This window comes from Herpailurus yagouaroundi, unplaced genomic scaffold (assembly GCF_014898765.1).
Source record: "Herpailurus yagouaroundi ecotype Mexico unplaced genomic scaffold, PumYag 160, whole genome shotgun sequence".
Lineage (NCBI taxonomy): Eukaryota > Metazoa > Chordata > Mammalia > Carnivora > Felidae > Herpailurus > Herpailurus yagouaroundi.
The window spans coordinates 50,076,613-50,103,178 of record NW_024412401.1 but is presented as its reverse complement, the minus strand read 5'-3'; the positions used below and the strand labels follow the sequence as shown (position 1 = coordinate 50,103,178).

The following is a 26,566-nucleotide window of genomic DNA, read 5'->3' as shown; positions in this document are numbered from 1 at the left end:
CCTGCCCCCATCCTCTGGGGGGTTGTGAAAAATACGGATTCCTAGCCTAGACGCTAGGAAGATGTGGTCCCAGGGTCAGGAAACCACCCTCAGAAGCCTGGCTCTGCCACTGGCCTCAGTTTCCCCATCTTTAATTGGGGGGTCGGTGGGGGGGGACCTCAGCAGTCTCGTTAAGGGTTTGATGAGCACTTTTGGTGAGATGCGCATCCCCAGGTGTTTGCCATCTCGCATCTCATGACACCTGACAGCAGCCCCATCGGGTGTGGTATGTGGTTTGGTCCCAGTTTTGCGTAGGAGGGGGTCAGGGCACAGAGGTCAGATCATTTGCCTGGGGTCACGGGCAGAACTGATGCTCGGCCCCCAGCTGTTTGACTCCACGGTCCAGCTCCCAACCATCACCCCATGTGACACCAGACCGCCTGAGCTCGCAGTGGAGGGTCAGTGTGGAAGAACCTGCCATCCCTTGAGCCGGGCAGACCGAGGGATTTCCTCCCAGAGCCCAGCCACAGGCAGGTTTCCGGCGGCCGGGGCAGCTCCCTCCCTCCAGGCAGCTGGCTCTCTGGCCTCTCAGGACAGAGCTATCTGGGCATCTGCCACGGCCGGCACACCTCCCTTCCTCGTCCCCACACCCTTCCACCCGATTGAGAAAACAGTCTTGTCCTAACCACACCTCTGCGAGCTGACCCAGCGGGAACGTGTTGTGCTTAGAGCAGAGCCAGGCAGAGGTGGTGGCCTGGGGTGCTGCGGCCCCTAGGCCCTTTGCAGAGACAACCAGAAGTACCCAAAAAGGTCCAGGCTAGTTGTGATGGGAGCCGGGACCTTTCAGTCTCACCCCACTGGCCCTGTGCACCCTTAGGCAAACCAGGGGGCCTAAGGGGGGGTTGCAGGTGGCTGCAAAGCCGGCTGCCTCACGTCCTGTCTGCACGGCTTTGGGCCCTTACTTCCCTTGAGTCTGTGTCTGGGTCCTGCTTCCCTCTCCTACAGCCTGGGGCCATCACCCACTTTGTAGGCACTATCACAGCCAGATGAAATAATTCATTAAAAAAAAAAAAAAAAAGAAAAACAGTCTCAGGGGGTGCCTGGCTGGCTCAGTCTTAGAGCATGTGACACTTGATCTCTGGGTCATGAATTCGAGCCCCACATTGGGTGTAGAGCTTACTTAAAACAACAAAAAAGTCTCAGCCCAATGATCTCCATTTTTGTCAGTGTTGGCACTGGCTTATGAGTACCCATTTCTTACCCCATCTCCCTCTTCCTGTCACTCTATCTCAGCCCAGACTTGGGGACCCAGCCTTGCCTTGTTTGGTCCATTGATCTCTGCCCAGGTGCATGATGTCGAACTTCTGATGGCTTCTTGCTTTCCTTTACTCAACATGCTTTCACCAAGCCCCCGCCGTCCATGTTGGGCTCTGTGGGCACCCCATCTCCCACTCCCACCCACCATGTTGTGCCTGGTGAACCCCCTCCCTACCAGGTGGGCTTCGTGAGCCTCCCTCATGCCTGCCTGCCTGCCTGCCTGCCTGCCGTGTGGAGCTCGCATACCCTTGCCCACGCTAAGGCCATGAGCAGGCCCTGAGGCTGGAGAGGGACTGTAGCCCCCTCCTCATCACAGTGTTAAAGTCACAGTAGCTAACTTTTTCTGCTTGCCCTCACTGTGTGCCTGGCGCCAAAGCATGCCCAGCCTCATCTCCCCGAGTCCTCTCCACTGTCTCAGGAGACAGGCGTCAGGAGTGCTTCTGTCCTCCACCCACGGAAACGGGGGCTCGGTGCGGTTTGGTGGCTTCGCCGGGGCCAGCGAGGGGCAGAGACGGGATCAGAGGCCAGCCCACCTGAAGCCAGAGCAGGCAGACCGCAGGGAGGCCCCTGGGCCGGGGGGTGGCCGTGGTGTGGCTGATCTCTCCCTCTGTGCAGGTCACCATCGGAATGCTCCTGCTCTCCGGAGACCCCTGCTTTAAGACGTGAGCGTGGGCACAGGCTGTGGGGGGCCACACAGGGACTCTTCCCACCTCGGGGCTCTTGGGCTCCCCTGTCTTTGTCTGACCCCGACCATGGGGCACCCCAGTCACAGCCATCTTTCCTCCCCAGGCCGCCGTCCACCGCCAAGTCCATCTCCGTCCCGGGCCAGGACTCCTCCCTGCAGCTGACGCGCAAGGGCGGTGGGACCGGCAGCGGCGGCGGTGGCACCAACTCCCTGACGGGATCCCGGCCCCCCAAGGCGAGGCCCAGCATCCTCAGCTCAGGTGCCACTCTCCACCTGCCCTGCTCCTCCCTGTGGCCCAAGGCTCAGCTCAGTCTCCCCAGGTCCCAAGGGGGACGCTTGCTGAGAAGACAGAGGTGTTAGGATGGCATTTACACCGGTCCATGCTTCCAGTGGGCCGAAGTCTCAGCCCCTCCTGCATGCCGGGCGCTGTGCTGGGCCCCAGGATCGCAGCAGTGTCCTGACCTCGAGGCCCCGTCTTTCAGGAGAGACAGAAGTCAGTCCGGCGGTAAATAAGTCCATGTCACCTTCAGGTGTGACAAGAGCTGTGACGGGCACTGGAAGCATCTGCCTGGGAACAATCATGGAAGCCTCCCTGAAGAGGTGGCATTTGAGCCGAATCCGAGGTGTGGGGTGCGGGGCAATGTTCCTGGCAGAGGGATGTGCCGTGAGCGCTTCTCTCCCGCTTGCTGCCTGACCAGGACTGGCCATTTTGCCTCTCCAGTCTCAGCATCCTCCCCTGACTAATGGGATCAGCCATAGTAACTACATCCTGGGTTGCTTTGGAGATTAGCCTTGCCTGGCACACAGTAGGTACTCTATATATTTCCCAGCACTGGCTTTCTATTAAATTACCGTTATTACTAACGTCATAAAAAGTGCAGATGCCTGAATCCCCAGAGGAGACAGCCTGGCCATTAGGATAAGGAAGGGCTACGGGAGAGGAGGCTCCAGCCTCCCCCGCCACCCCGTGTCTAGTGCTGTGCATGGTGCAGCGGGGCCCCTGAGTACCAGCCTTGTACAAGGACCCTGTCCCTGGGGGTGAGCCCGGAGCCGCGAGGCAGACTAAGCTGATTAGTGAGCAGGGCAGCACCTGCCGCCCTCAGCGGATGTTTGCTGAGTGATTCTACCCCCAGAGCGGCTGGGAGCAGAGAGGGTCCTGAGCTCAAGGGCCAGCTTTCTTCCACTCCCATTTTTCCTGTCGACTCAGTCAGGTAAGGCCTAGAACTGAAAGCCCGCCTCGGGCTGGAAACTGCTCACAAGATTAAGGGCTTCCCTGCGCCATCGCTCTCTCCAGCTTCTGGACCAGGCCACCCCAGTGTAGACGGTGCCTGTTGTACCAAGTAGAAGAGGTGCCTCTCCCAGGCAGGGCGGGGATTTGAGCCCCCACGCGCCTCTTAACTGGTTTTCTACCCATCTCCTCCTGCAACCCCCACCCCATCTGCAGAGCACCTGTTTTGAGAAGCCCCGTGGCTTTGGGTGGGGACACAGGCAGGACTGGGGTCCAGCCTGTGGCCTGGTGTGCTGTTCTCTGAGGAGGAGATGGACGAGATGAGTCCTTCCTTCCTGTGACCAGAACTGGTGGGCAGGCACTCGTGGAGCCCTGAGTGGATCCCCCCCTGGGCCCCTTGTGCCTCCTGCTGGCGAGTGCCGGCAAGTTTGTTTCCAAAGTTGGGCTTATGGGTGACTTGTGACAGGACTGTCCGCCACTCCCCATTCCCCTTATTCCTTCCACTCTGGCTCTACTGACCTAGGCTCGTTAAAGCCTCGGGGCCTTTGCTTCTGCTGTTCCTCTGTGTGGAAGGTTCTTTCCCTGATGCTTTATGTGGCTCGTTCCCTCCCATGCCTCCTGAAGGCCTCCCATTAAGGCCCTCTCCTCAGAGGAGCCTTCCCTGATCCCAGACTGGGTCAGACCCCCGTACACACTGCTCCCTGTTCTGTAACACGCACCTCCACCTCAGTTGTGGTTAATTGTGGGTCATTATTCAACATTCTCTTCCCACTGGCCTTGTGACACCATCTCCCGTCTACGGCCCCCGGTAGAGAACCCTGTGCAGAGGAGGTCCCCACGGATGTTTGTGGAATGGACAGACCTGGGCTCCAGTGGTGAACTATGGCGGCGGTAGAACTCAGCTTTTCAGTCTGTTAAATGGGAAACAGTGCGCCCCCCCACCCCCCACCCTGACCCAGTGAGAGGACGTGTGTGAATGGCAGGGGCCGGCACCGCTGGTAAGCCTGTCTCCCCGCCTTCCAGGGGTGCCAGAGGAGGCCGAACAGAACCTGTCCAGCCCCGAGGAGGTGTTCCACTCCGGTCACTCCCGCAACTCCAGCTACGCCAGCCAGCAGTCCAAGATCTCTGGTGAGTGCCCGCCTGGCTCCATGCCCCTGGCCCTCCACCTCCCCGTCTGGCCCCTGTAACGAGCCTCCCCAAACGCCCACCAGGCTACAGCACAGAACACTCGCGCTCCTCCAGCCTCTCGGACTTGACGCACCGCCGCAACACGTCGACGAGCAGCAGCGCCTCGGGCGGCCTCAGCATGACTGTGGAGGGCCCCGAGGGCGGGGAGCGGGAGCACCGGCCCCCCGAGAAGCCGCCGCGGCCGCCTCGGCCCCCGCATCTGTCTGACCGTTCGTTTCGGTGAGCACAGCGCTCCTGGAGAACAGACCCGTCTCAGGGGCACCCTGAACCTCTGCTTCTTTACCTGTGACACGGGGACAGCAGGGTCCCCCACCCCAGAGGGTTGGATGGTGATGATTCAGCCAGTGGACGTACACGCAAGGCATGGCCTGGGCCTGGCATGCACGTGCCGTTGTGTGTGCCTTGGTGTACCTAGGTCCCTGGTCTACACGCCGTGCAGCCTCTCGGAGGCTACGAGGTTAGGTAACCTCTCAGAGCCTCCGGGTCGGCATCCATAAAACCAGGTCATGGCACCTGCCCTGCGGGCCGAGGTGAGGGCTGAAGGAGCACAGTTGGGAATACATCCTCACGTGCACTCAGAGCAGCCTCAGTGCTGCAGGTGCCCTGGTGTCCTCCTTGTGCCTGTCGCCGGCCGGACTGCTGTGACTCTGCCCTGCTTTGCCCCACCCCAGGCGGAAGAAGGACTCCGTGGAGAGTCACCCGACCTGGGTGGATGACACTCGGATCGACGCAGATGACATCGTGGAGAAGATCATGCAAAGCCAAGACTTTACGGACGGCAGCAACACCGAGGGTGAGCTGCCGGCACGGGGAGGACCGGGGGACGATGCCAGCTGTTCCGGGGATCCCCTGGCTGCCCCTGCCCCACTCAGCCTCCATCCTCCCCTGTGTCCCCACAGACAGCAACCTCCGGCTGTTTGTGAGCCGTGATGGCTCTACCACGCTGAGTGGCATCCAGCTGGCCAACAGGTAAGGGTGACAGTTTGGGGATGGGTCATTAGGGTGGCCATGGGGAACAGGGGTGAGAGCAAGGCCTCTGCAGACACTGACCTGGCTTTGAATGCCAGTTCTTATCACCACGTTGTGACCTTGGACCAGTCACTTCTCTGAACCTCAGTTTCCTTATCCATCAAATGGTGTGGACCATACCATCTCCACCTAGAAACCTGGGACAACATGCAGGGGTTGGTTCTGAGGGTTGCAAGGACAGCCTTGGAAAGTGCCTAGCACAGGGCTTGGCACACAGCAGGGGCTTTATCCGTCTCTATTTTGCCCTCTGCTTTTCCCTTCCTTCTGGATCTGAGAACCCCTAAAAATGATGTTGCTGATTCATTTTATTTATTGAACAAATATTTATTGAGCACCAGCTATGCACCAAGCACTGAGCTAGGTCGTGGGGATGCAACAGGGAGCAGCACAGATCTGTGCCTGCCTAATGTTTACATATGGGGGGGTGGTAGGACCAAACTTGGGCTTCAGGTCTGCAGTTTATAGAGGGCCTTCTTGTGATCATTTATTTATTTGTAGCATGTTTACTGGCTCACTGAATGGATGAGCAGAGGAGCTTCCCATGTGCAGGGTCGTCCTGAGGCCTTTCCCCCCTGTTCCTGTGGGCCGGATGGGAAAGTGCACATCTAACATCTAGGTTCCGGGGTGTGGGGAGACGTGGCTGAGCTGCCCAGGCGCCCGGCACCTTCCCTCTGGTGCTGCTATGCTGACACCTGCTGGCTGAGGCTTGAAATTGCAGCTGCCTTTCCTGGTGGCTTCCTGGGCTGTCCCGGGTAAGGTGGGCAAGAGGAAAACAGGATGCCTCCTTGGAGGTTTGTAAACACCACCCCCTAACCCCCTATGACAGTGAGGATACGGGGGATGGGAGAAACCAATTTAATCAGGAGCATGGTCTTAAAAGAGCTGCACCCCAAGCCCTGAATGTCCATGACCCTGTGGCTGGGTGGGCCTGGCTTCCGCGGGGGAAAATAAAAGCCAACCAGGCTCCCTGACCTTCTGCTGTCTTCTTGGCAAGCCTCATGATCCCTCTGCACCTCAGTGCCTTCATCTGTCAAGTGGGGTGAAGTCTTTCCCTGCCAGGGCTGCTATGAGGATGGGTGCAGCACACCCCTGAGTGTAAGCCACTGGTGCTCAGGAAGGGCTCAGGCGCGGCCCGTAGCAGCTCTGAATCCCACAGACTCCGATACTTACCATCTGTGTTGCCCTAGGCAGGTGACTCAACTTCCCTGAGCTTTGGTTTACCCCTCTGTGGAACAGGGCCAGTTAGTTACAGTGCCAGCTCGTGGGGTGCTTACAAGGGCCTGCCCCGGAAGAGCGTCTAGGAGGATAAGCTGACCTGTTTCTCCCCTCCCCTCCCCTGCAGGGTCTCCTCTGGGGTCTATGAGCCTGTCGTAATCGAAAGCCATTGAGGAGCGGGCGTCCAGCCTGGAGAAGGGCCCTGCCTTCGTGGGCATCCAGGCCCGCAGCATTCCACGAGGGACCTTCCGCTTCGGATCACCTTCTGCGCCACATCTCATCTGTGCCTCCTCCGTGCACTCCAGCCCCGCTCCTGCCCCAAAGCATCATTCCACTGTCCTCCCATCCATGCCGGGACCCTCCTGGCCTGCCAGGCCCCGGGCACCACTGTGAATATTCTCCTCTGAACCACTAGGGGGGCAGGCCATGCAGGCCCACGAAGCAGGTGGACAAGACCAAGATGGCCGGGACTGCCCCGCTGGAGACCAGTTGGGCCCCTCAGTGGGGACATGCAGTGGCATCTCCGCGCAGGGATGCCTGTGGCTGAAGGGCCTCTTGCCCCTTGTCCCTGCTCATCCCAGGAGCATTGGCTCAGCCGTGCCCTGGCAGGGCCTTGCTCCACCACCCCCTTGCCCTTGGGAGGGCCGGTCCACCCCCAGAATCCCGCCACCATGGCTCCCTGACTGCTTAGTGCTTCAGCTGTCCCTTCCCTGTGTCCTGGGGGACCCGCTGGCGGCCTTCTCCTGGGAACCAAGACCACCCACGCTCCACATTGAAACCCCCTCCCCCAACGAATGTTCTCCTGCTGCCCCGGCAGCCTGCACTTTGCACATGCTCGTCTCCAGCACAGCCCCCCTGGCCCTTGCCTGCCTTTCCCTTGAGCCCTTCGCAAGGATTCCCTGGCACTGCCTGCTGTGCAGCCAGCGCCTGCCTCTAGCGGTCCGGCTGGAACGTGGCACCGCCTCTCCCTCTGTTTAGCTCCAGCTCAGGCCTGAGCCCATGTCGAGAAAGGTCTGAGCATCGATGGTGGCTCACCTCTGCTCGGGGCTGGATCCTGAGCAGCTGGTTTCCTGTAGGAAGCCAGGGAAGGTGCCTCCCAAACCCTTAGAGGTTGAGAGTCTGGCTGGGCTGGGCTTGGCAAGCAAAGCCCCCTCTCCCTCCCCGCAGGGTCAGCTAGCCCAGGCTGGGGCCGATGCTGAGAGGCAGGTGGGCTGTGACCGGACTGGCCCGGAGCTGGCTTCCTGGCCAGAAAAGCCTCAGCCCTCCTCTGGAAGCATCCCTCTCTCTGGGCGAAGGCGAGGTGGGGAGCAGTCTGGCCCTGCCCCCACCCCTCGCTAAAGCCTCTGCTGTCTGCACCCCACCCCTCCCGTCTTCCTTACTTGCTTGAAAATGGGTTCTGACTGCCAGCCAGTCCCTGGACAGACTTCCCTGCCACCCTGAAATTTCACTTATTTTGTGTGAACCCAGCAGGCTGGTGTTTACGTACTCTTATACCTTTTTTCCTTTTAACATTTCATTTCCTCTTTTCTTTCTTTTTCTTTCTTTCTTTCTCTTTCCCTTTTTTTTTTTTTTTTTTTTTTTTTTTTTTTTTGAGTTCACAGTTTGGTATTTTCTCCTCCCCCCGGTGAGGGGAGGTGGTTCTGTTCTCTGCCCTACCTGCTACCTGCTGGCTGGGTCCCAGCAGGACTAGGGATCTAGATGGGGGGAGGGGGGCAGGATACTGGTTCTCTCCCTGGTGGGGTGTCCTCCCCAGGCTGGGAGGGCTCCTTGCCCGTATGCTCCAGCTGGCAAGAATTGGAGCCTTTGTCTTGGAACCTCCTGGCCTTGGGAGGAGAGCATTTCTAGGATTCGTTGTCATTGTTTTTAATCCCCTAACTCTTAGAAACTGAATGTGAGGAGGCTCTTGCTAAGACAGGACAGAGTACTTGCTGTGGCTGGAGAGGGCTCTGGTTAGCCCTGCGGGTCCCTTCCTGCCCCGCAGGCACCTGGCGCTTTACAAGGAAGCTGGCTGTGCAGTCTCCAGGTGAAGTGACCCCCAGAAAACGGGAGAGCCCTCTCCTTCCCTTCTGTGTCTGCGTGACCTCTGCCCAATGGGGAAGCGCATTCAGGGTGTATTTGGGGTCTGGCTCAAAGTTCCGGGCTTCAGGCATAAAACAGCCAGTTCTGGTCCTGTTGGGACTCCCCCAAACCCCAGCCCCACCCAAGTTGAGGTTTGGGCTTGACAGACACCCCAGAAGCAGACAGAGCCTGCCACATTCTTCCATGCCAGTCTCTGGGCCAGGGTAATTGGACTGAGAATTCGGCCACATCCAAATTAACACTAGCTGGAGCCAGAGGCCTGGAGCCCTTTCTTCAATCTCTGGTCTTCTCAAGCTCGGTGAATTCCCGCCAGGCACCCACAGCTCCTGGACGTAAAATGCTATATATAGAGAAAGACTATATTAAAGATATTTTTGGAAAGGAATCAGTCTATGCAATGCCAGTTTGGAATCTTCTTGAAAGACAGTTTAACGTTTTTACTAGGAGATTTAAAGAAAATAAAAGTCTACAATATTTTTAGGTTACTTTTTTTGTGGTCACCCCAAACTGACCACATGGTGTGGTCTGCTGGGATGGAGATCTTCTGTGTTCTCCTCTCTCTTAGAGGGTTGAGCTGGGAAATGGGGGGGGGGGGGGGGGGGGGGGGTCTTTTTTTTTTTTTTTTGGTTTTTTTTTTTTTTTTTTTAATCCCCTCCTTTCTAACAGAATGTTGCCGCCACCACCGCCCCTTATTCAGAAGGCTGTGTTTGTATCTCTGTCTCCCGGCTTCTGTTGTAGAAAATCACATTGTAAGGGGAAATCAGCCTAGTGTCAGTGTCTTGGTTGGGGGAAAAAAAATTAAATGTCGCAATTTTTGTTTGTTATGGCATGTTGGGTTTTGTTTGTTTCACCACGTGGTCAGCATCAGAAGAAAGCCAGATGTGCAGGTGGACATCCGGGAATGGGGGAAGGTGTAGGTGGCCTGGGTTCTCCCTGTCCTGGCTGCCATCAAAATTATTACCACCTTTATTACTCCAGATTCCTGGGGAGGAAACTGAGGCCCCGGAAGGCAGTTTCTTGCCAGTCTCACACCTACTAAGTGGCAGCTCTGATCTCAGGGCACAAGTTCTAACCACTGGACTTCCCCAGCAGTCAGCCTGAGGGACAAATAACTGTCTGTGCCTCAGTTTCCTCAGCTGTAAATGGGCTGGCGGATGAAAATGGGTGTACAGCCTGGCACAGGAGGTACTGAGTTTGTTCCCAACTCCTCTCGAGCCCCAGGCCACAACTGTCTCCAGGCCCAGGCCCCTCACTTCCTGTCCCCCACACTCAAGTTACACAGGAGCCAGCAGCTTGGCCAAGCTCTGAGAAGGGCAAGGCACCCTGGCCTTTAATTAGCTCAGAAGTGGCAGGAAGCCTCCGCGGCCGTGGACAGGCCAGAAGGGACCAGACCACCAGGCCTCCTCCCCGCTGCAGCATGACCTCGTCTGCACCCCTTCTCTGGGCTGACACCCACTCATGGCCCCTTTAAACCCTGGAGGCTGATTTTGAGTCTCTTCCTCTGTTCTGCACGGCACACCTGGGGAGGGAAGAGTCGGCCCCTGGCTGAGGCCAAAGTCTGTCCTGAGATGGAGAGGGAAGTCCCTGGGCTGTAGGCCAAGAAGAGTTGCTCCTATCATCTTCGAAGAGTGCAGCCCCCACAGGGACCGGCTCAGGTGACCCAAGGAGTCACGCCGCCAGCAGCAGCAAATCACGCCAGGTTCAGACACATCTCTGCAAGTCTGTCTGCCCATCCTCCCACCCTTCGTTCTGGGCACTAGGGATGCAGCAGTGACCACAGACCCCATCCCCAGGGAGCCCACAGGCCAGTTCAACAAGTACATGAGCGAACGAAAACTCAGTGACAAGCGTTAGCTCGGAGACACACAGGGGGGCTGTGGAGCACAGGGGAGGGAACCCTGCCAGGCTGTCAAGGGGCTTCCCTAGGACGTGTGGCATCCCACTGAGACCCGATGGGTGAGGAGCAGGTAGCCAGCCCCTCGAGCTGTGGCAAGACAGTGTTCCAGACTGGGGAAGGACCTGCGTGGGGGCTCAGTCCAAGACCTGTCTGTGCTGCTGCCCGGGCTGCAGGGACACGCAGAGCCCAACAGGCAAATGGTGAGGAAACGGAGGATCACCCTGACCTCATCCCCGCAGTGAAGAGAAGACACCAGAAAGGGTCTCCTAGAAAGCCAGGCGACCGGAAGGGGGCACTCCCCTCACAGCCAGTGAGAATCCTCCTCATCCCTGGGGACGCGGGCTCACCCACCCTCCCTCCTCCTCCCACCCCAGGTGGAGGCAATGAACACCCTCTGCACCCCTGTCGACAATTAGGGCCTCGGGACTAGGAAATGGGTGCCGGTCTCGGCCTCACCACTGATTCGAGTTGTGATCTGCAAGTCTTCTGAGCCTCATTTTCCCCATCTGCAAAATGGGAGTTCTGACCTCCCACGCCATGCCCGCTCTGGGTTTGGGGTCCTGGGATATTTAGAGATGGAGTTTTTCTTCTGGGGCGTGTTCGACAGGACGGATGGCATGAGTGCCAGCCAGTCTGGATCCTCCCACACGTTTCCATTCACTAGAAAGCGTCTGGGAACAGCGTGTCCCATAATGCCCTCGGAAACTACATTTCCCGACATGCGAAGGGGGGGGGGGCGGCACCCTCCTGTCTTGGGATACGTAGTCCCGGGCCCGCTTAAAGACTACGACTCCCAGCGTGCCCCGCGGCCCAAGGCCAGAAGAGCCCGGACCCGGAGCGCGCTGTGGCTTGTGGCTCCAGGGAGGGATCGCCGGGGAGATGGTGAGCACCGGACCGAGTGCGGGGGGCGGGAGGCGGCTGGGAGTGGGGTCTGGCGCGGAGCGGGGGCTTGGGCACTCGGAGCCGGGATGGCTCGTTCTCCCGCCGGCCCACTGAAGGAGTGAAAATCCCGCGGCCCGGCATCCGCCCAGCCCGCAGAGTGATACTCGTCAGGCCTGTCTGCGGCTGTTGAGTGAATGGGGAGTTTAGCGTAAGCAGGCTGCGACGCCACCCCGCCAGTAGTGCACCTGAAGGGGGAGTTACTTCGTCAGCTGAGCCCTCCTTTTCTCCAGGCCACGGGGACAGACCAGGTGGTGGGACTCGGCCTCGTCGCCATTAGCTTGATCATCTTCACCTACTACACCGCCTGGGTGATTCTCTTGGTATGTGTGCTGCCCCCGCCCTTCGTCTTACCTTCCACCCCCGGATCTTGAAGCCGACCCCTAGCACCCATTTAAGCTGCTGTGTGCCGGGCACGGTGCTAGGCGCTTTACCTGCTTCGTCTCGTGAAATCTCCAGAACAGCGCTATGAGGACGATGCTAGAGGTGTCCCAGTGTACAGTTGAGGGAGCTAAGGCTCGGCGAGAACCGCTACCCTTAAGGCCCTTAACCACTACACTGTACGGCCCTGTTACTGATTTGCTTTTGCCTTTGATTGGAGTTCTCGTCCTTCCGGTTATCTTGCTCGCCCCTGGGCATGATGAATGCCAGCGGATTTTGTGAGGGCCTTTAGGTTTTTGTTTTTGTTTCTTTTTCTTGTTGGAAAATTGGTTGGTTACTGCTTAAGAAGCGCAGGGTGGTTGGAAGGCAAAATCTTGCAGAACTTTGGAGGGAAATGTTAGTAAAGAAAACCTGGAGCCCACTTGAGAACTCCTCACGTGCCTTTGCCCGGTGTTGGGCCGTGAGTGGCTTAGGGCAAGTCCCTCCTCTTCTGTTCATTGCCGGGTCCCCAGCACCAACTTAGGGCAGGCACCAGGCAAGTGCCCACGGAACAACTGTTCAGTAAGTGAATGAAGGAAACAAACCCGAACTCCCCAAATGCCATCATCTTAAAGCAAAGCAGGTGCTATACCAGTGCACTGACTGGGCTCAGCCCCGGAGATGGAGGGGGTGGTGGTGTTTGGGCTTGAAGGCCTGGGCAAGACAAGGAATGCTCACCAGAGCTCTGCCCTCGATACCAGCCGTTCATTGACAGCCAACATGTCGTCCACAAGTACTTCCTGCCCCGGGCCTACGCTGTCGCCATCCCACTGGCCGCTGGCCTCCTGTTGCTCCTGTTTGTGGGTAAGTTATCACTCCCTCAACGCTGAGCAGGGCGTCTGCTGGGAACTCCCACAACCCTCTCCCATCCCTGAACATGCTTCCCCATTTTGCCAGTTGCTGTCCACCTGCTTGAGGCTCCCTGCTGCGCCCCCCTCCCCCAGTTATCCCCTGGGATTTTCCTGTTCATCCTTCAAGACTGTCTAGTCAGTAGCCCCTCTGGCCTTCCCTATGCCTCAGGCTCATTGGTCTCAAATGGGATGGCCCCAGTGGGGTGTCTCCCTTTCCCACCCCCGCTCCCTCCACCACCACCATCATCACTCTGTGCACACCTCGATCGCCTCTTACCCCCTCGTCACCCACTGGCTCATGATTCCTGCCCCTCTCTGTCTCCCCCGGGGTTTAGTGTGTGTCTTCATCATCATTATTATGTCCTCAGCTCCTGGAACAGGCTGTGGCCCTGAGCTGGTGCTTAAGAAAGCAGTTTGCATGAGTCACCTGGATGACTGGATGGTGGGGTGGGAGGTGGATGTGGGTTAGGCAGGTGGGTGGGCGGACAGGTGGTTGACTGGGTGAGTAGACGGATCATCGGGTGGGTTTGTTCCCTGCAGAATCAAAAACCCTAAACATGGCAAATTGCCCGGGGTAGGTGCTCTGGTGGTGTTTGTTGAACACATGTGGGTAGACGTGTGGCTTGCGGAAGGACCAGGGAGGTGATTCTGGCCTGGCGGGTGCTTGGCCCCGCGTGCGGGTCACTTCCACCATGCTGGGCCTTGCTCTGGCCTCCCAGCAGCCCCGAGCCCAGATCTCACGCGGCCTTTCTGGTCTGTGTATTCCAGGAGTGTTCATCACCTACGTGATGCTGAAGAACCAGAAAGTGACCAAAAAGGCTCAGTGAAGGCCCAGTGGGGCTGAGGCTGCCGGCCCTTCCTCTGCCTCCCCTCCAGAGGTGGGGGCACATAGGACGCATCCAGGCACCGCGGCCCCCCTCAAGCCTGGCTGCCCTGAACACATCCTGGTGGGATGGAGCTGTTTAGGACTGACCACACAGGCCTGCTCCTCCCCTGCTCAACCTTCCGGAAGCCAGGAGGGAGGATTACTTGGAAGCCTCCCTCTCACCCCTTTCTGGCTCAGGGCCTGAAATATGCTGGCTGTCCCCACCTCGCCTTCGGGCTCCCCGTCACCTTTTCCTCAGGGTCCCACCCTCTTGTTTCACTGTCCCTCTTGTCACCTGCTGATGTTGGACTTGGCAGGTTCTGAGGTGTCATGTGACCTTTCCCCACACGTCCTGCTCCTCATCAGAGGCAGCTTTCCCAGGTCTGACACAGCCCCAGGCCCCATAAGGACTTCTGGACCTGGAAAGCCTAAGGGGAGGACTGACAGGCCCTAGGGTTACCACCAGGCCTCGGGGCACATTAGGGTGGCCACAGGGGGCCCCCAGACCAACTGCTCCTCACAGAGGCCCAGTCCCCCAGCCCTAGCGCTAGCCTACTGGGGAGAGCTGAACAATAAACACAGATGATGTGTCTGTCTCTGTGCTATCCCTGACCAGGGAAGCCGGGCTGCTCAGGAACTGGAGAGGGGCTGGTCTCAGGTCGGGAGACCCTGGTTTGTGCAATGAGGGTGCCTCAGGCGCCTCCCAGACTGTCCCTGTGCTGGACACAGGATCAAGTGGGGACAGAAACAGATGTGGATCCAGACAGGTGCAGCCCACAGATGGGAGCTCGGTGGGGGCACGGCAGTGTGCCAGATGCCAACCACATCAGCCTGTACTGAGCCTCCCCTGTGCCAGCCCAGCTAGCGCGCACTAGTATTTTAGGGACCCTCAGGCCAGTCCCCTAAAAGGCCAAGTCCATTGTCCGTCTCTTATACCCAGCAGCCCAACCTAGCATGGCTCTGGGCAGTGAGAGCTGGAGGAACCAGAGCAGGGCTGGCTGTGGCCAGGTTGACTGATCAGGCGCAGGCCCAGCCCTGTCTCCTGGGAATCCACCCCGCCCCCCGCGCAGCCAAGGCTCCCGTCCACAGTTCCTAGTTTAAGGCTCTGTCACGCCTTGGATGTTCACTCTAGTCAGCAGGGGCGGCTCCCTCATCTGAGAACAGAGGCCGACTGCGGGCACACCTCCCCTTCCCTCCCCTGGCCCATCTTCCCCCTGTCCTCCAGTCCAGGCAGAGCTACGACCTGAGCTTCGGGTTCTGTCCTCTCCCCCTGCTGTGACAGGAGTATCGTGTCTCTGATGGTCCCCCCTCATTGGAACAGCCACTGCCTCTCACTGGGGTCCTCCCTCGGTTTCACGAGCACCCCCAGGCCTCCATATGAAGGACTGTCCATCAACGGAGTAATTTCCTCCAGGTCTCTCCCCTTCGTAGCCAAATTCCGAAAAGGGGGTCCACATCTGCTGCCTGGATTTCCTCACCTTCACTGTGCTCGGCATCCTTCCTGGAGGGCTAGATCCACTCCGACCACCAGTGACCCCATGTTAGTCTGTGACATCCCCCTGGACGCACCCTCAGATGCTCTCAGTGTCTGTGATGACCCATTCTCATACTCCTGCCTCATGCTCCACTTCTGCCATGAGACAACATTGGGCTCTTTGGGACTTGGTCGCGAGCCTTCTCCCCACATGTCCTGGGTGGCCTTGTCCTCATCCAGGCTCGCCTCCCAAGCCCCGGTGTATTGCATATGCACCAGCTAACTGCCACTGGATGTCGTAGTGGCACCTCAGATGAAGCCTGATGATCTGAGCTCTCAGACGCCCTCTCAGCAATCGGGACCTCCCCTCATGCCTCGCCCCCTTCCGTGACTGGCATCATCCTGTGACCCTAACCCCAGCCAGAAGCCTGGCAGACATCTCTGCCCTTCCTTCTCCAAGCCCCCATCCACATGACCTCAAATCTTGGCAATTCTCCCCTTCTCTCCCTCCCCCACCCCAGTCACCTTCCTGATGCAAAGCCACCAGCCTCTACCCTAAGTCACCAAAAGATTCCTTACCCGCTCCCCCCCCCCCCCAGCCCACCCACCCACTCTGGCTCCCTCCAATGTGACTATGCATGACAACCATGGCCTTTCTAGAACATCTGAGCATCTTTCTTATACACATTTAGAATGCTTGTCTGGGTTCTCCACTCCCCTTCCCTAAGATGGCCTAAGAGAGCCTGCATGGTCGCTTGTTCGATTCCTCATTCCAGCTACCCTGGCTGGGACTCACCGAGGCCCTTTGCACTCAGAGGCCCTTTGCACATCCTACTCACATTGGTTCAACATATACTTGTGAAACACTGGTTTGTGCCAGGTACCAAGCCAAGAAATGGGTCCAGCCTGGTTCCTGCCTCCTCGTGGTCCCATTCGGGGGGGGGGGGGGGGGGAGATATAAGAAATAAATGCACAAGTCAATTTCCTACAGTGTTGAGTGTGATGAAGAAAATTAAAACTAGGTGATGTGAAAAGCATGAGAGTTGGGGACACTTCGAGTCAGTCAAGGTCACAAGAAAGAATAGGGCAAATGAGAGCCTAGGGGAAAGGATTTCAAGCAATGGGAACAGCACCTGCAAAAGCCCCAGGTGTGGAAGAATTTTATTCCTAAGGACCAGCGGGGGGGGCGGGAGGCGGCCTGTGGCTGTGTGGTGGGTGTAGGGAGAGTGGTTTGAGATGGGCCTGGGGCCATGGCCGGGGCGAGGGGTGTGGATTCTGTTCCAGTGCAGGGGGAAGCCACTGGAGGTTTTAAGCATGAGAGTGACATCATCCGATTTATGCTTTTAAAAGATCACGCTGGCAGCTGTGTTCCTCCCTCTCACCACTGAATCCCCAGGGCCTAGCACTAGCCCTGGCCCAAAGGGAGTGTTCAAAATATGCCCTGAATGAATGCGTGCCCCGGACTTCCTGTGTGACCTGGAGATACTCACTTCTGTCTCCGGACCTTAGTTTTCTCACCCGAAAGGCAGTCGGTGGGGATTTCACGCCAGAGTGGGTGGGCCGGAGTGGATTTAGGTTTCCCGCCTTCCCATGAGGCCCCGAGACCCGAATCCCCCACTTCAGGAGACGAACTGAGGTGGGGGGGGGGGGGGGGGGGGGGTGGATCTTCCCTCCTGGCGACCTGAAGCAATGCGCGGCGGCCCCGCCCCGGCCTGGACCGAGGTCTGAAGGATGCTGCAGCCCCGGGGGCGGGACCCGCAGGCGATCCCCGGCGCCTCCCGTGCGGATTGGGTGCAGCGGTGACCGGCGCCGCGCTATTGGTCGGTCCAGAAGCAGGGGCGGGGACCCGCTCCTGCAGCGCGGCGGCGGGGACACGGCCAGAGCCCGGGAAGCTGCTGCGGGGGTGATGGCCGCGCCGAGCCCGGGGCCCCGCGAGGTAGGTGCGGACCCAAAAGAGGACAGGAGAGGAAAGGGTTGGGGGTCAGGGTCCAGGCCTCCCCTCCCAGGGTAGCGCGGACACAGACCCCCAATCCAAGGCCCGGAGGGGTCCTGCCCTGGGCGGGGACCAGGACACGCCCCACAGGGGGCCGCAGGTATGCCGGGGAAGTCTGGCGGTTATCCCCAGAGAACTTCCTCAGTTTTCTCATCGCGAAAATGGAGGTGATTATAAAAGCTCCTCCTTCATAGGGCTGTCAGGAAGTCAGACTCTCAGCCAGTGCTGGGCACATGGTGGGTGCCCACTACTAATGGGTCAGCTGCTGCGAGCTCAGCTTCATGCTGACCCTCCGCTCGGCCTGGAGGAACTCCAGTCGAATAGATGCCCCCGTCCCTGGCGTCACAGCTCCTACTATCAAGGGTTCCTGGGCATGGAGCTCAAACTGCCACGAAGGAGTTATTATAGTTCTCATTTTACAGAGGAGAAAACGAGATGCAGAAAGGTTAGGTGACTTACCTAAGATCACACAGCTGGTGAGAGACAGGTTTGTCTGCGGAAAGCATTCTCTACCTACTGATAATAATAACCATCGTTCTATTCTGGGTGCTGACTGCATGCCAGGCACTGGGCGGCCCATCACAACACCCAGTGAGGTGGGTACCAGCATTCTCCCTATTTTGCAACCGAGGAAACGGAGGCAGAGAGTGATAACAGGAGGGCTCACGAGTACCAGAGGTGGGACGCAAACCCAGGTCTTTCCCCTCTGGAATGCTTCTGTGTGCTCACTGCTTCTTGTGTTTCCTGCCACCAGGTCCTGGCCCCCTCCCCAGAGGCTGGATGCAGACCAGCCACCTCGACCTCTGGCCGCCGTGGCCTCCTCTGGCGTCTACGAGACAAGCAGGCTCGCCTTGGCCTGTTTGAGATCGGCCCGGGGCATGAGCTGCACCAGCTGACATGTATGATGCAGGCAGGGCTGTGGGCTGCCACTCAGGTCTCCATGGACCACCCACCCACAGTGAGTGGCTGATCTGTGCCATGCACCTCAACAGTACCAAGGGCAAGACCGCGCCGATGCCCTGTCTTGTTAATACTGCAGGACTGGGGATGAGAGGGCTATAAGAGGAGGAAATCAGGGGCTTGGGGTGCAGAGAGGGACATGCTGGGGTGGGGGCTGAGGCCAGGAAGCCACACAGCCCAGTGTGTGTTGGGGAGGTGAAGGCCCCCTTAACCCAGGTGGTTGGTGTGTGATCTAGTTGGGCCTCTTCTTCTTTGGGCCTCAGAGTCCCTATCTGTATAATGGGTAGGGGGGACTGTATTCCCTGGTCTCTGAGGCCCTCCTAGCTCTGCTAGGGTGCATGGCTGAGAAAGGACCCCACCCCCACCCTGCCAGCCTGGCCCATCCTCCCCGGAGCTCAGGCTGGGGCCAGGCTGGCTCAGCAGAAAGGGTCGCCCAACTGCAAGCTCAGCAGCTGGACGGAGCCCGAGCAAGCACGTGTGTTGTTTGTGTGTGTGCACACATGTGCACAGTGTGACCACAGCCCATAGGCCAAGTCCTGGCACATGGACCTAGAGGTCCAGGAAGAGTGTCAGAGCCCGACAAGAAGTCCTCTAACTCTCATCGCCTGCTGCCAATCTAACATGGCTCCCCAGTACTCAGCATGGCCTCAGGACCTTGCTGGCTCAAGTCCAAGAGCCAGCTGTCCAGCTGCATCCATACTCCATCCTTCCTTTACCTACTGCAACCACTTGGGCCCTCTTGCTCTTCCCGGTGGCCACCAGTGCTGTTCCCCCTGCTGTGAGCACCAGGCACGTCCTCTCCACCACCTTTCAGATTTCAGCTTAGAGGTCACCTCCCCCAGGAAGCCTTCCCTGATCCTGCCTCTCTCACACTGAGTCAGGCAGGTCCCTTGGCTTCAAGGCCATCCCCTTTCACTGGGATGGCCTCCGGCTTCACTTGGCCAACACGTGCATCTGGGTGAATGGGCCAGGCTCTGAGTTCTGGTGCTGGTTGGCTGGAGCAATCAGACTGTGGAAAGGGGGTGAGGCCAGAGGCAGGGCTCTTGGAGATCCTGGGGCTGAGACTTGCCCTGAACCCCTCCACCCCTCCCTGTAGGGACCACCCACCGAGGAGGATTTCTCCGAGGTCCTGACCCAGGTTCATGAGGTAGGAAGCCCAAGACTGCTGCACGGGAGGGGCGTGTACTGGTGTTCCTTCTCTGTCCTCGGTCTCCCCCTTCGTGCAGTGGGAGTGCTGACTTGCCTCAGGGCCTTGTGGGAAGGATGTGATTACCCTGACCCTCCCACGCTAGGGCCAACTGCACACACCTGGCCCCCGTGGACACTCTTGGGCCTGCTTTTCCTCCCCTGCAGGGCTTCGAGCTGGGCACCCTGGCCGGCCCGGCCTTCGCCTGGCTACGCCACTCCCTAGGCCTGGCTGAGGGAGACTATCAGGCGGCATTAGGCCCAGGTGGCCCCTACCTGCAGTTCCTCAGCACCTCCAAGAGCAAGGCCAGCTTCTTCCTGTCGTGAGCTGGCAGCAGGGGTGGGGAAGGGGTGGGAGTGTTGTTCTTGGGTGAAGGGGGGGGGAGGCGGAGAAGAGAAACAGGATGGCAAGGTCGGGGAGGGCCAGGGGCAGGTAGGGATCAGACGGAGGAGGAGAGGGAGGACGGGAGGTGACAAGGGTGGAGGTGGGGAGACCTTCCACCGGGGCCTGGGAAGACAGATACACATTCGGGCAGAGGGCCTGATGGGGGCCGCTCCAGCCCTGCCTGACCAGTGACCTCTCCCTCCACCCCAGCCACGATCAACGCTTCTTCCTGAAGACCCAGCGCCGCCGGGAGGTGCGGGCGCTGCTCGCCCACCTGCCCCGCTACGTGCAGCACCTGCAGCGGCATCCGCACTCGCTGCTTGCGCGGTTGCTGGGTACGACCGGCCAGGAACCCGGGACTGCGGGGCTGGGGGAGGGAAGAGAGAGCAGAGGAGGAGGGTAGGGAGTGGGGCGGTTCCCGGGGGGGGGGGGGGGTAGGGGATCTGAGCCCGAGCGGGGCGGAGGGAACCGATCCGCCGGCCGCGGATAGTTCCGTGGGGGGCGTGTCCTAGATGTTCCTGTAGGGGAAAGGTGGTGTTTGGATGGGCGGGGCCTAAAGGGGGCGGCGTCGATTGACAGTCCCTTGTGGGGAGGGTGTGTGGATGGAGTCACGCCTGAGGACCGCGCATCTCTGGGGCTGCCTAGAGCCGGGCCCAGTCGGGACCTCTACCCAAGCCGCGGAAGAGGTCTGGGGGCGCGGCCTGGAGGGGCGGGCTCGGGAGGCGGTGGACCTCGAGAAGGAGGCGAGGCCTGGCGCCGGGCCTAGGGCGGGATGGGCCCAGGGGTGTCGAGTTTGGGGCCCCTCACCTGGCGCCCTCTCCCCTTCCAGGAGTGCACAGTCTGCGGGTGGCTCGGGGAAAGAAGGTGGGTGAGGCCGAGGCGAGGGGGCCGGGTCAGAGGGGGCGGCTGGAGGGTGAGATCCTGTCCTCCCTCACTCCCTACCCCCGTCCCCAGAAATTCTTCATCATCATGCAGAGCGTCTTCTATCCCGCCGGCCGCATCTCTGAGAGGTGAGTCGCCTCACAGGGCCCCGGCCCCACGCGGGACGTGCCACCTGCAGCACCCATCCCCCCCTAGATAGATGCGAAACTGGAGGCCAGGGAGGAGAAGGGGCATCCCCAAGGTCTCCTAATGGATCAGAGACAGTGCTAGGCACGACCAGCGTCTCTTGAGCACTCAGGATGCACTGGGCACTCGAGTCTTCGCATTCATTGCCTTCTTTATTCCAGAACGGTTCTGAGGGGCAGGTGTGGTTATCATGCCCATTTTATAGATGAGAAGCTGAGGACAAGGAGGGCCAGCTACTCTGCGAGGAACAGGGATTCGAACCCAGCCTCTTATTTCACATGGCCTCTGTGCCTCCTAACCCCGACTCTGCCTGCAGGGTCTCCATTAGTGCTCCCCTGGGGCCACGGACTTCCTTCAAGCCCTCCTGGTGCTGCTGTCTAGGGTTGGATGCCTGTGTCTGGAACACCTCCAGGGATGACAGGGTGCTAAGAGGCAGGCACAAGCAGGGGTAAAGCCTGAACTGGGCTTCCAAAGGCCTGAGTTCAAATTCCTGCTCTGCCTTCTTTTTTTTTTTTTTTTTTTCCCTTAGTTTATTTATTTATTAATTTTTAAAAATATTTTATTTATTTTTGAGAGAGAAAGAGTGAGAGCGGGGAGGGGCAGAGAGAGAGGGAGACCCAGAACCTGAAGCAGGCTTCAGGCTCCAATGTGATGCGGAGCTGGAACCCCCAAGCCTCGAGATCATGACCTGAGCTGAAGTCGGATGTTTAACCGACTGAGCCACCCAGGTGCCCCCCCCCCACCCCCGCTCTATTCTTTACTTACTGTGTGGGCCAGTCGAAGAAAACTCTGGGCCTTTTTCTTCATCTGTGACATGGGGACAATAATGGAATGGGTTGTGCTGAGGATTTGAACATCCACCCAGTGGAAGCTCTTGTTTCTTGGTTCCCTGTGTGTGTCAGTCTGTGTCAACCTGAATTCTGTCATCCCCTTTCTGTCATACCCCCTCACAGGTATGATATAAAGGGCTGTGAGGTGAGCCGATGGGTGGAGCCAGCCCCTGAGGGTAGCCCTCTTGTCCTCGTGCTGAAGGACCTCAACTTTCAAGGCAAGACCATCGACCTGGGTGAGCCATGGGGACAGTCAGTGGCTGCTCTTTCTCCATTGCGGGTGGAGTCAGAAGGGTGTCCCTAGCCTGCCCTCTGCCTGAGTCATTAGGAGCCCAGGGTCTAGAGTCAGGCAGAGCAGAGTTCAAATCCTAGCTCCACGACTTACTAACTAGGTGACCAGGGCAAATTGCAGGTGAGTTTCCTCATCTGTGACGTGGGGCAGTAATGTGTGGAGCCCTCAGCACCTTGCCTGGCACACGATGAGCACTCAGGTGGGGGCACTGATGCTCTGGCAGGGCCCCAGCGGAGCTGGCTCCTCCACCAGATGGAACTGGACACCGCCTTCCTCCGGGAGCTCAACGTGCTGGATTACAGCCTTCTGATGGCCTTCCAGCACCTCCACGAGGATGAGAGGGGCCCGGGCAGCAGCCTCATCTTCCGCACAGCCAGGTGGGCCCCCCTACAGGGCAAGGGCAAGAATGAGGTGACGGGAGCCTGAGAACGGCGGGCGGTGAGGTGGGAAGACAGTACAGACAAAGGCTCAGAGACTGGAAAGTGCAGTGTTTGTGTGTCCGTGTGTGCATGTGTCCACGCGTAGGGTGAAGGACTGGAGAAGCCCGGCTGGCAGGGTGGGGGGGACACATGCGGACAGCAGCAGAGGACAGAACAGGGGCGATCCAGCTGGACAAGGACTTCGATGCTGATTTAAAGAATCTGCCCACTTTCCTGAAGGGGTGTGGAGCCATGGAAGATTTCAGAACAGTTTTCAGACCTATTTAATTTTTACTTTAGAAGGAGCCCTTGCCCTTTAACCCGTTAATTCTACTTCTAGGACCCTGGGGTCATCACCATGGGCACCATCATCATGGTGTCCCCCTGCCTTGTAGTAGCAACTGTTCTTTGCATGCTGGCCACGAGCCTCATTAAGGTGGGCTCCTTCCCATTTTAGAGACGTGATAAGCGAGGTTCAGAGACGGGAAGTGAGGTTGTAGAATGACTTCTGAGGATTCATGTTAGTCCTAGGTTGGTTGCTTTGATTTCAATCCTCCAAGGCCCACCTTTGTGACTGAACAGGATTAAGTAGGGGTTAAGGAAGGCACATTCAGGAAAGAAGCCCAACCATCTGGTGGGTGGAAAAGAAAAGTGAAAGGTGATGTCCTCTCATCTGGCCTCCGAACCCACCCTTTGGAGGAAGACCTTGGGATGGGTGAGGCTTGGGCAGAGCCCAGATTAACGGCTCCCCACAGCCCTGTGGCTGGCCTGACCACATCCTGACCAGAGGGTGAAATTCCTGCCATGGGGCACAGACGGGTCCCCAGCCAAGTCTGCCCATCCAAACTAGGTCAGCTTCTGCCTTGCCCTCTGCCCCCATCTGGGGCTTAGATTACAGCTGTCATTCAGCCAGTAAACCCTAGTTTGCATATAGTGGTTGTTGTCATATTGAAATTTGCTAGCTGGTAAGTTGCCACTGTTCCAGCCCCACTCCTACCAGTTCCCAGCCCCCCATTCAGAAAAAGACCGCGCCCCGCCCCCTCCCAGCACCGCACCGCACCGCAATGCAAAGGACACTAGCGGTTTGCCCAGTCTCCCACACCACTGGGTTCTGATTGGTCGATGCCTGGGCAGGGCCTGTCTTTCATTGGCTTATTTCCCTCCGCGACACTTCCCCAACTTCCCTCCACCTCCAAGAGGACGAAATAGGGAATTGAACCTGCTTTGGGCTGGGACTGGGACCCAGCCAAAGGCATCTTCGGATTTGGAATACATTTGGAAGGCATCCCATCCCCCAACACACACATCACCTATAAACCGGAATTGGACTTTGTTCACAAGGTTTCTTTCAGCTCTGCCACCCCGAAACCTCCAGAGATGGACGACCCCAAACAGAAGTTTGGGAAATACCCCAACACCAGACTTGCCCAAAGTGACCCGGCGGATAAAATGCAGAGCCAGGGTCTGCGTGACCCAAATGCTCTAGACAACAGAAATGTAACGCGAATCACACATGTGGTTTTAAATTGTCTAGCAGCCTCTTTAGAGAAGTAAAAAGAAACAGGTAGAACTAATTGTAAGAATATATTTGTTACTCAATACACCCCAAATTTTATCGTTTCATCATCTAATCAATATAAACATTTATGAGGTATTTTACATTCTTTTTCTCATACTGTCTTGGAAATTCAGTCTGTATTTTACTCTTAGAGCGTATCCCAGTTGGGACTGGCCGCAGTTTAATGCTCAACGGCCACATATGGCTAGTGGCTACGTATTGGACGGTGCGACTCTAGACCATCATCCACACTTTACTCGGCCTCCCAGTTCATCTGACGTCATAGGCCTGGCACACAGGAGTTGTGGGAATGAGCGGAGGAAGCGCAGGGTCAGCGCAGAATCACCGCGGGCGCGCCGGGGCTACGCTTGCGGGAACCCTTTGGCTGGGGCCCCCCCGGAGGAGGCGGTAGCCTCACCCACCTGTCGGCCGCCAGGTCTGTGCGAGGGGTGCAGAGCCCGGAGGAGCCGGAATCCCAGAACCGCCGGCTGCTGCCCGACTCCCCCAACGCCTTACACATCCTGGACGGGCCGGAGCAACGCTATTTCCTGGGTCTCGTGGATCTCTCTACGGTCTACGGGCTCCGCAAGCGGCTGGAGCATTTATGGAAGACGCTGCGCTACCCAGGTCGGACCTTCTCCACCGTCAGCCCCGCTCGCTACGCCCGTCGCCTCTGCCAGTGGGTGGAGGCTCATACCGAGTGACCCGCGCCCGTTGCTCTCTCGCATCTGGACAATGGGCACACGCCGGGAACCAGGGTTCCAGTCTGGCCCCGGCGGCGGGTCGGCCTCCCTTCACCTGCTGTTCCTCCCTTTGGCCTCCAGAGGGCAGCATCCCCTAACTAATACCATGACAACACAGCCTCATTTGGTGGTGATGACTGGTTCGGCGTTGTGCCAGGGACTCCCCAACATTAGCTCGATTAATCTTCAAAAAAAAAAAATGCTATTATTCTCTTTTTACAGACCATGAATTGGAGGCTCAGGGGGTGAAGGTACTGAGCAAGATCATTCAGCAATAAATGCTGGAACCAGGACTCGACTATGCCTTTTGGACTCAGGAGCCTGTATTCTCACCCACCAGCTCCCTTAGCCCTGTCTTCATGCTCTGGGGAATGGTGTAGGCTGAAGGCTCCAGCCAAGCCCCTTTGTCGTCCAGATGGGGAAACTGAGGCCCAGAGACTTTAATGGGCTTACCCATGGGTAAGTGGAAAGGCCAGCCCAAGATCCCAGGTCTCCTTACCTCCTGTCCACCGGCCTTTTGGGGTGGTTCCTGTGGCTCCTGCTTCTCCAGGGATGCAGGCAGGAGAAGGGGAGGTTTTGGGGGGGCGGCTGCATCTCTGGAAGACACTATGTTAGGACCCACCATTGATCTTGAGTAAGTTCTTCCTTCCTCTGGAAGTCACTCTTCTCATCTGTGAAAGGGGGACAGGGGTTGGTGGTCAGACCAAGGGCCTGGCCGCGCAGACAATACCAGCAGCAAAGAAGCACAGTGCGTGCACAGCCCCTGATCATCCCTTCTCCTTCCTCCAGGACCCTCCAGCCTGGCCTCTGACCCTGGCCCAATCCAACCATGCCCAAGTGGGCTTCTCCTCTAGAGCTGCTCTGGGGCCTGGCTGTGTGACCAGGGCAAGGTGCTAGCCCTCTCTGTGCTTCAGTGGTCGAATCTGTAAAATGGAAAGGATGAAAGTGGACTTTGTTAACTCATTAAATATTTACTGAGCACCTACTATGTGGCAGGCCCTCTACTGGGTGGTAGGGACCTGGGGAGCAAGATCCACAGATTCCACAGATTCCACAGTTCTCTCCCTCACAGAACTCACAGTCTAGGGAGAGATTGTGACAAAAGCAGCCCAGTGTGACAGAGCCTCATGAGGGAGCATGGGGCCATGGTGCTGAGGGAAGGGGCCTCCACCTAGCAACTTGACTCTAACGTTTTAACTGAGACCAGAAGAGTCCGATGCAGCCCTGGGAGTCAGGCCAAGGTCATGGCAAAGGTCTGGGGTGAGAGAGAGCGCCTGACACTTGAGAGAGAGAAACATCTCACTGTGGGAAGGGACAGTGTGTTGGTGGTGGGATTTTGTGGGCCAGGAGCTGACCCCCCAGGACTGGAGCTTGACCTTGGGAAAGCCCTTCAGCCGATACCAAACATTGCCATTCCACTAGCCTTTAGAGGAAATGAAGAAAAATGGTGGGGAGGGAAGGGAGAGGGAAGGGAAGTTGAATGCCACCGCCCTGGAGTGTGGGCTTCTGGAATGCGTGTACAATTGTCCTCACCCCTAGTTGTCTGGGTGACCTTGGGTGATATTCAACCTCTCTGAACTGGCACAAGCCACAGAGAATTTCGTGTTTGGGCTCAGCAGGAAGTTGAGACATGGAGGCCTTAAGGTCATCACTCAGGAGGTGGGTGGGTTGAGGAAACTGTGGCTGTGGGGCAGCACAGAAGGTCTGGCCCTACATTTCCCCTGGGTCTGACAGGACTGGAGCCTGAGAGTCCTGCACTCATAGATAAGCATGACTCAGCCCCTCACCTAGCTGGGGTCTTTCACAATGGGCTAAGCCAGAGCCTGAGGCTGGAGAGCGACATGACTTATCCGAGATCTCACAGGGCCCAGGACTCCTGGTTGTCCTAAATTGCTCATTCAACAGACATGATCTAGCACATCGTGCTGGATGATTACTATGAAAAAGACCAATCAAGGTGAAACTGA

General features: G+C 58.1%; 3 protein-coding genes across 8 annotated transcripts in view; all 3 read left to right on the top strand.

Annotated features, from left to right (window-relative positions):
* EEIG1 (estrogen-induced osteoclastogenesis regulator 1) overlaps positions 1-9,549 on the top strand; it is a 35,159-nt gene extending 25,610 nt beyond the window's left edge. Inside the window, exons 1-8 of one of the 2 annotated variants that reach the window (XM_040482435.1) lie at positions 419-509; positions 1,912-1,958; positions 2,086-2,240; positions 4,233-4,337; positions 4,421-4,616; positions 5,069-5,190; positions 5,297-5,366; positions 6,769-9,549. In XM_040482435.1, coding sequence (XP_040338369.1) covers positions 1,924-1,958; positions 2,086-2,240; positions 4,233-4,337; positions 4,421-4,616; positions 5,069-5,190; positions 5,297-5,366; positions 6,769-6,814 — 729 coding nt within the window. In that variant the 5' untranslated portion in view covers positions 419-509; positions 1,912-1,923 and the 3' untranslated portion in view covers positions 6,815-9,549. Of the gene's footprint in view, positions 1-418; positions 510-1,911; positions 1,959-2,085; positions 2,241-4,232; positions 4,338-4,420; positions 4,617-5,068; positions 5,191-5,296; positions 5,367-6,768 lie in introns of those variants that run through there. The other variant, XM_040482434.1, reaches the window with a different exon arrangement.
* A 1,840-nt stretch (positions 9,550-11,389) lies between these two features.
* Positions 11,390-14,284, top strand: DPM2 (dolichyl-phosphate mannosyltransferase subunit 2, regulatory). The gene is made up of 4 exons (XM_040482437.1): positions 11,390-11,499; positions 11,790-11,879; positions 12,678-12,780; positions 13,596-14,284. Exons 1-4 carry the CDS (start codon positions 11,497-11,499, stop codon positions 13,652-13,654), a joined length of 255 nt encoding a protein of 84 aa, XP_040338371.1. The 5' UTR covers positions 11,390-11,496; the 3' UTR covers positions 13,655-14,284.
* Positions 14,285-16,416: 2,132 nt separating this feature from the next.
* PIP5KL1 (phosphatidylinositol-4-phosphate 5-kinase like 1) lies at positions 16,417-25,584 on the top strand. Of its 5 annotated transcripts, XR_005792728.1 has the most exons (11): positions 16,423-17,102; positions 17,914-18,117; positions 19,216-19,266; positions 19,473-19,627; positions 19,900-20,024; positions 20,519-20,553; positions 20,644-20,699; positions 21,711-21,823; positions 22,103-22,256; positions 24,293-25,058; positions 25,389-25,584. XR_005792728.1 is itself a non-coding variant. In XM_040482433.1 (10 exons), the coding sequence occupies exons 1-10, from the start codon at positions 17,073-17,075 to the stop codon at positions 23,850-23,852; spliced, it is 1,125 nt and encodes a 374-aa protein (XP_040338367.1). In that variant the 5' UTR covers positions 16,417-17,072; the 3' UTR covers positions 23,853-23,957. The 5 variants fall into 5 exon arrangements, 2 of the variants coding, with proteins under 2 accessions (XP_040338367.1, XP_040338366.1); XM_040482433.1 differs by lacking the exons at positions 24,293-25,058; positions 25,389-25,584 and adding an exon at positions 23,651-23,957 and having other exon boundaries at positions 16,417-17,102; XM_040482432.1 differs by having other exon boundaries at positions 17,073-17,102; positions 24,293-25,584.
* Positions 25,585-26,566: the final 982 nt, after the last annotated feature.

Excerpts from the sequence above, each read along its gene's own strand:
- DPM2 (XM_040482437.1), top strand. Across the intron at positions 11,880-12,677 it reads CCGCCTGGGTGATTCTCTTG|CCGTTCATTGACAGCCAACA; the intron begins GTATGTGTGCTG and ends CCTCGATACCAG. Across the intron at positions 12,781-13,595 it reads CCTGTTGCTCCTGTTTGTGG|GAGTGTTCATCACCTACGTG; the intron begins GTAAGTTATCAC and ends TGTGTATTCCAG.
- PIP5KL1 (XM_040482432.1), top strand. The coding sequence starts at position 17,073 with ATGGCCGCGCCGAGCCCGGGGCCCCGCGAG. Across the intron at positions 18,118-19,215 it reads CCATGGACCACCCACCCACA|GGACCACCCACCGAGGAGGA; the intron begins GTGAGTGGCTGA and ends CCCTCCCTGTAG. Across the intron at positions 19,267-19,472 it reads TCCTGACCCAGGTTCATGAG|GGCTTCGAGCTGGGCACCCT; the intron begins GTAGGAAGCCCA and ends CCTCCCCTGCAG.